The 7,463-nt window shown below is 42.5% G+C and overlaps 1 protein-coding gene across 1 annotated transcript in view; it reads right to left on the bottom strand.

Annotated features, from left to right (window-relative positions):
* PDK3 (pyruvate dehydrogenase kinase 3) overlaps positions 1-7,463 on the bottom strand; it is a 148,276-nt gene that overhangs the window by 15,934 nt on the left and 124,879 nt on the right. The window contains exons 7-9 of the mRNA XM_077775057.1: positions 4,386-4,462; positions 2,974-3,075; positions 2,488-2,598 (exon numbers count right to left, since the gene is read on the bottom strand). Coding sequence (XP_077631183.1) covers positions 2,488-2,598; positions 2,974-3,075; positions 4,386-4,462 — 290 coding nt within the window. The remainder of the gene's footprint in view (positions 1-2,487; positions 2,599-2,973; positions 3,076-4,385; positions 4,463-7,463) is intronic.

Genomic DNA, 7,463 nt, shown 5'->3' with positions numbered 1-7,463 from the left:
GTAACAGGTTGGGTGGGGAAAAAAAGGGCTCAGGTACTGACAAGGGCAGTAAGAACAATGGAGACTAATTTCAGCAACTGTGGAGTGGAGGGGCAGATTCAGTGCCCCAAGCTTTGGCCCCTCAGATGAAATCCTGGAGCAAGGCTCCTGGGGGGAGGGGCAGTGAGGGAATGTGCTGGCTCATAGAGCAGTGGGTGCTCCGGCTGTAGGCTCAGAGAGACCTAAGTGAAACTTCACTCTGAGCAGTTTACTCAACCTCTCGGAGCTTGTTTTCTCATCTGAAGATGTAATAAAAAACTTGCCTCAGAGCTGCTATGAGGATTAAATAATATAATAAGTGTCAAGTCTTGACACAGTGCCGAAAACCCAGCAAAAGCAAGCACCTGGAAGCTATTATGGCTACTACAGGGCAGCACTTTACCAGCTGACATGGATTTCTACAGTTTTTAAGCATCTTTCCCAGATTCCTTCCTCAGGGCAGGGCCCGACTCAAAGGGGTGCATCTGACAGAGCGCACTGTCACTTAAGGGCTTTAGTACTGGCAGGAGCACCTGGGTGGCTCAGTCACTTCAGCGTCTGACTCCCGATTTCGGCTCAGGTCATGATCCCAGGGTCATGAGATCAAGCTCCACATAGAGCTTTGTGCTGAGTGTAGAACCTGCTTAAGATTCTCTCTCTCTCTCCTACCCCACGCTGCCCCTTCCCTGTGCATGCACACTCTTTCTCTCTCTCACACAAAAGTTAAAAAAAAGAAAAAGGTTGGGGGGCTTTAGTACTGGCAGAATATGACCGGTACTGAGGACAAGACGGTGACTGAGGTCACAGGAAAGAAACCAGCACACTCTAGGAAGATGCCAAGAAAGTCTGCCCCCCATGCTTCCAGCAAGGCCGAGAGCCTGATCTCCCGTCCACCAGGGAACAGTCGAGAATGCCTGAACCCAAAGCTGCCATGAGCATGAGGAGACAGGAAGGCCCTGAAAATACCGAGGAAGGGTCTCTAACTTGGATCTGGTGATGTTCACCAAAGTTTTCCTGGGTGTCAAAGGATCGACAGGAGCTGGGTAGGAGGACATTTCCAAAAGAGAAATGCATGTGTCAAGGCACAGAGCCGTAACACGGTCAACCGCTCGCGGAGGAGAGTGGTTTCTAGGCGTCCACAGCCGCGTGCCCACTTTAAAGCTGAGGACAGTTTACAAGTGGGAGAGATGATCGCGGACGCGTTTCTTCACAGGGGAGGCCACGTGGTACACCGGAAATCACGCAGACACAGCAAGAGCCAGCCTTGCCATAATGACCTCGGGCAAGTCACTAACCTTATTTTCTCATCTACAAAAGGGGAGGTGAGAGGAACATTATTTTAAATTCTCTTATGTCAACTGCTCAGTTTCAATTCAAAAAAAAACAAACCCTGACAGGCCAGCTATCCTCAAGATGCTATTTGAGGATCCAGAGGATCCGGATTCCTTTTAAACGACGGGGGAAGCCTCCAGATTTGCCTGTAGTGTTTTTGTTTTTTTCATCTGACATTCATTTAAGTAGGTACCAGAGCCTGGTGAAGGCAATGCCTTTCAAAATTGTTTTCTTCATGAATTTTCTTGACTCCTACAAAAATGACTTCCTCTCTGTTTTCAACATGCTGAGTTAACAAACTCTGTCTCGAATAAATGATGCAAAGTGTTGGGTTTTATTCATACAAATAAAATATAATTTTATGTGTTTATCAGTCAGGTCGGACTTGAAAATGAAACTTAATTCGTGCCCTCAACCATTCTGCAGACTAATAGATATGTTGCCGTGTTTAATGACAAAAGGTTCAATTGTTGTTTGTCAATTAGAAACACTCAGCAGGGGAACAAAGTGTGGCCCGAGCGGGACCTAAATGCTGCCATGGCAACCTGAGGGTTTTTCTCTCGGCCTCAATAGGACTGAGACAGAAAGGGCTCTGGAACTGCGCACGCCATCTATATGTTTGCTGCTTATGTTTTTAATACAAAAAACATAATGCATTTCTAATTTAACATTCTAATTATATAAACAAATGTGGTGGGGGAGGTTCAGAGGCCCTGGGTGATTGGGTCCCCAGAGCACGCAGCGCCCCGGTGCCCGGACCTTGCGGCAGCCATATAGGCTCTGGCTCCCCTGCAGCTCTGCTCACCGGCTGTTAGCCTTCCGCTCTCACCCAGGGCAGCCCCAGGAGGCAAATGGTGCCTCGGCGGCAGTCTTAACCGAAGGGAAATGCTGTTTCCCTATATTAAGAAGTGAGGTACTCAGCTCTAAGTGTTTCTTAGACACACTTAGAGAAGAAATCTAAGTCCAAAGGATTCACAAAGATAGCAGCAGCAGGATAAAATGCTTCCTCCTCCAAGTGAGGCAGGAAGCATTTGAATTCAAAGAGGCTTGTTTAGCCAGCGAGGGAGAAAGCCCACTCTGTTGGAGGCTCTTCTTGTGTTAAAGGTCTTTCCTTCAGCAGTAGTTTGAGATGCTTACCAGAGGGGCAGCTCGCGTAGGCTCCAGGCTAGGTCTAGGAGCAGTTGAATACATGTAGTTAAAAAGACGGTCTATTTTCCGAAGCGGGACGCCACCACCTAGGTCACTTATCTGTAACATACAAAATGTGTAAGAACAAATCAATCTATCCTTAGTATGAGGCAAGAAATTCATTAAAGTACATGCCAGATAACTCCAAAATGTACAAGGGCTTTGAACCCCCAGTGAAATACGGTTCTCTTGTGTACAAGCTAAAACAAAGAGGGCAGGGAAACACAATAGGATCCGACAGGCTCAGGGCTGAGGTCTTGTCCAGCTCCCTGAAAAATGGGGTTCTGATAAGTTTAAATGAGGTAACGAGCAAAAGACCAAATGTGGTACATACAAATAGACATTCACTGTCAGTTTTCTTCTCTTCCCTCTGATGCCGCAACGTCTAGGTACTATTCAATTGACCAAAGTATTCGTGCAAAATAAAGCAGTCACCTTAATGGATAGGTCTTCTTTCCCCAGAGTAACAAGGGTTTTAACAGATGGGTAGGCTTCTTTCCTGTCTTCATAGAGTTCGACTATCGCCCTCATTGAGTTCTGAAATAAGAAGACCTTTTTTTTAGCATACCGATGACGCACAAACCGCGATTTGAAAAAAGAAACTAGCAGAGGATTGCTTATTGCACAACAATGCTTTTGTCGAGCAGACAGATATTAGTTGGATTTACACACCATTTTTTTTCTTCCTCTAAAGAACTTAGCTAAATGTGTGTTTGGGTCAAGGAAAATTTTCCCGATGCTTTATTTTGATTTTCATCTAGTTTCGTTCCCATCCATCACACTAACTATTTTTTCTACTTTTCTTCCTTTTTCCTTCTTAGTTTTGCTTTAGGGTATTTAAATTATTCAACTCTTAACCAAGAGGAATGTTTTTTATCACATGTAACGAGGCTACAGAGGCGCACTGATGCACTTTAAATCCTATTTATCAGTCTGCATTTACAGAGCACCTTTCCTCCAAAGAAGGCGGAAAACAGGAGAGTATTCATGCTTCCCACAAAAATTAATCATTTGGCTGAGAAAAAAAAATAGAAGCAATGTCAGTTAAAAAGAAATTCTGAAAAAGCCACAGCTGTTGAAGAGAAAGTTCACAATTGAATGCCCATCTCAACCTTAAAATGTTACATCAGTCACATTATAATTTTGGGAAGCAGATCAGCATAACTGATTTTTCAGGTGTTCAATTTAGGGTTTTACACTTTGGAAGAAATGAAATTTTAGCTTAAACAACTTGTGCCTATAATACTGCTCTTAGAAATGCCATGAGCTACTGATTGACGAAAGCAAGAGCTTAAGCTGCAGAGTCTAAAGGGGTTTTGTTCTTTTGTTTTTGGTGTTTCTTTTGGTCCAGCCCTTCCCCGTATTTTCCCTCTGCTTCCGTCAGATCTTCTGAATGGACTCAAATATGTAAAAGGGTTATGAAATCACTCAAAACTAAAACAACTGCTAATGTACAAACATGGTTAATGTTTAGAAACATAAATATGCAAAACCATGTATTATTTTGATCTGGCTGCCATCAATAAAGCCTCTGCCAGGTTTGGAAACTAAAATGCATCTCTAATCTCATAAGCAAAGAAAAAACAGGATGGATTTTTACATAAAATCACTGAAGTACAATTAAGCTTCAAAATCAATATGTACTAATATTCACGAAAACTATACTGTACACAGCAATTTTTCATCTCACAGTGTACAAATTATAAAACCCACAGGGTATTGGAAATAGAATTTTTAAAATGGTTATGCAAAACCTTTTTCTTATGCTAATCTAATGAATCCATTATGCCTTGAATCAAAGTAATTTAAAATGAAGACTTCTTTCTATGTTTTTAAATTCCACTTACCTTGAACAACTCAAACAGCATGTGAAACAGATGAGAGGGCACATAAACTACCTGGATAGGTTTGTCTGGAGCTTTGGCTGAAAGCAGACACAAAACCATCAATGAGTAAGGTCCAAAACTACAACAAAGTCAAGAATGTCGCTGGTATTCTATTTCCCAAGTACGTAAAAAACAAGTCTACACAAAAGGCTAATTTAGGTTTCCACCTCAAAATGCAGGGCTGAGCAAAAGCATATACTTGGAAGTCCAACACATTTGGGGAGAAATCCTGTTCCCTCACTTACCAGCTATGTGACCTTGGGCAGATTACCCAATCTCTCTGAAACTTAGTCAAGGAAAATTGGAATATTATCACCTATGTCATAATATTCTGAGCATTATTGCAGTCATCTAAATATTGCTCAGTGTTTTTCAAATTTGGGACCACCACCCCCACTGGTGACCTCAGGGGTCATCAGGGGGAATGTGAAGCCACAGAGGAAAAGGGGCACATCTTCTTGGCTAAGTGGACTAAACAGCAATGTTATATTCTGTTCAATTTCAACAAATAAGGCACATTAGGGAGTGGAACTTAAAGTTGACAAAACTTTTCTACTCACCCCTGTTATAGTTGCAACCTAACTACTTCCTCTAATAAAGTCAGTAACGGGAATATAAAGTAGAGCAAACATTTGTTTGGCTCAGCAATTTACAAAGCGCTTATGCCTGCATTAGCCAATTGAGTGCTCCCTCACGACACTACTGCATGGCTCACAGGGTGGTTGGCGTTATTGTGGGCGAGGGCACGGGCTTTGCAGAGGCTATGTGACTTGCCTCCGGAAACAGAAGAGGCCCGAAATTAGACAACTGACCCAAGAGCTTCTGCCTCTAAATCCTGAACTCTTTGGCGATCAGTTTTTTGGAAAGTTATTATGTCAAACACATAATTTAAGATTTTGTTTAAAAAAAAAGAAGTACAAGTCCTTCTACCATTTCCCATCTCCAAGCCCCAGTCTGCATCCAGAGGCAGCCACTTGTTACTGTTTCTGCTTTAGCCTTTTGGTGGATAATATTTCCACTCTGTTCTGTAACCCTAATTAACTCTTCTGTACTTGTCTCGAGGTTCTTTTTTAAAAAGCTGAAAATTGATAGTGTCAGTAGCATCATAACTAGGTAAATACTGACCCCTGGAGAGCAGCCACAACAGTGTGTAGAACAACATTTCCTCCCCTGTGATTCCAATGACATGTCTCATGTGTCACATGAAGAAGAACATTCTCAGCCTTAAGGTGAAATGGATTCTCTTAATCCTCCACCAACTGCTCAAAATCACGCCACCCTTTTTTAGGTCACCAAATATTTGGACTGTGTCCTTCTTACACAGCTTTATTTATTTCCTGGGGCTTCTAACGACCCTTCCTCTTGGGTAACTGGACAAGCCAAATATGCTTTCCTTACCATTTCAGTAAGATCACCCAGCTTACTCTTCTACTACATGTTATCCATTCCATTCTTTAAGATTTTTTCAAAACAGAACTGTCTTCCAAACAGGCTGCGTAGCACCATCATTTTCAAACTGTTTTTGATTAAAGTTCCAGTATGTTCTTCACTATTTCTTATATCCATATTATATACACCATCAAGTCAATCAAGTCGCCTACCTCAGATAAGGGTGCTTGGGAAATGCATTTCTCAATCTTTCTACCTCTGACTCACTTGATTGAAGGTTTGGCTAGGTACAAAATTCTGGGTTCAAAATAATTTTCTCTCCGAATTTAGAAAAGGAGGTAGTCTGGCCATGGCAGTGCAGCTGACAAGTGTAATGCCAGTCAGGTTTTCGTACGGCTGCTAGGTGTCATCTGAGGTCTGCTACACCTTGGTTGTAATATCTTTCTTGAAGGATGACGAACTGGATTAATTATATGACGTAGCCGCTGTCCAGTTCCCCCTTCAGCCCTCACCTAAATGACAAGGCTGACTTGTGGAGCCCTGTGTTCCTAGTCATGGCTTTACAAATGACTTCAGCATATGTAGATAGATAGTAAGCTGGCTTCTGACCAGAAGGTTCCCCAAACGCTCAAATGAAGAGGGCTTTACTTTGGGCTAACAACAGGTACATGAATAGCCCCACTTTTTCCAAGATTTTTTTTTTTTTTAATGTTTGTTTATTGATTTTGAGAGAGAAAGAGTGTGAGAAGGGGAGGGGCAGGAAGGGAGAGAATCCCAAGATCCCAAGCAGGCTCCACCTTGCCAACACAGAGCCCGATTTGGGGCTTGATCTGTGAGCCGAAACCAAGAGTCGGATGCCCAAATGACTGAGCCACCCAGGCACCCCTTTCCAGGGTTATTTTTGAAGAAAGTACTCTGATTTTAATTTCTGCCCAGGGAAAATGATCGTGACCGACNCCTTCGTGTGCTCTGCCGTAGACCAGCTTTCAACTGACCCCTAGCTTTTAGCTTCCCTTTCCGGTCCCTGAAGGCTCCTGGCTCTGCTCCCAGAGGCCCTCCGTCTTTGCTGTAGCCTCTCCTTTGTGGCTTCTTCTGTTCTGTCCCATAATCAGCATACTTCCATCTGTTTACCCTCTGGCAGGAGGTGAGATAAGTGGTCCACTGATGATCCCCCCTGGTTTCTTTGCTGTTTTCTTTTGTATTCCTTTATTGTCATTTTAATGGGGCCCTAGGGACAAGCTGAACCCTCAGCCTATTTTGTACCAAAAGGCATGATTTGTTACATAAACAGGCTTCTGAATTCAACCTTTTCACTCCAAATCTTTTTCCAAATCTAATCTTTGATATTTTTTTTTCTTTTCATTGGAACCAACATTCTCTAGGAGTCATCTGTAGGCTTGCTCAATTACTTGAACTCTTATTTTCTTTGGGAACGTTACAGGTTAGATGTCTTTCCTTCCTTATAAGACCATGTCTAATGCTTTTGTCCATGACTCTTACCTAACCCTGGGTTCAATGGCTTTTATGTAGTGGACCCTTAACAGATGCTTGTTAACTTTCTAAAATAAGACAGAAATGCAATACCAATTTTCCATTTAAGGGTACATTTTAAAAAGTTAATGGAAAAAAATGGGCCAGGTTTTTTTTGCT

Source organism: Crocuta crocuta, unplaced genomic scaffold (genome assembly GCF_008692635.1).
Source record: "Crocuta crocuta isolate KB4526 unplaced genomic scaffold, BGI_CrCroc_1.0 scaffold1468, whole genome shotgun sequence".
Taxonomy (NCBI): Eukaryota; Metazoa; Chordata; class Mammalia; order Carnivora; family Hyaenidae; genus Crocuta; species Crocuta crocuta.
Note: the sequence above shows the minus strand (reverse complement) of the source record. Positions and strands in the feature narration are given on the sequence as shown.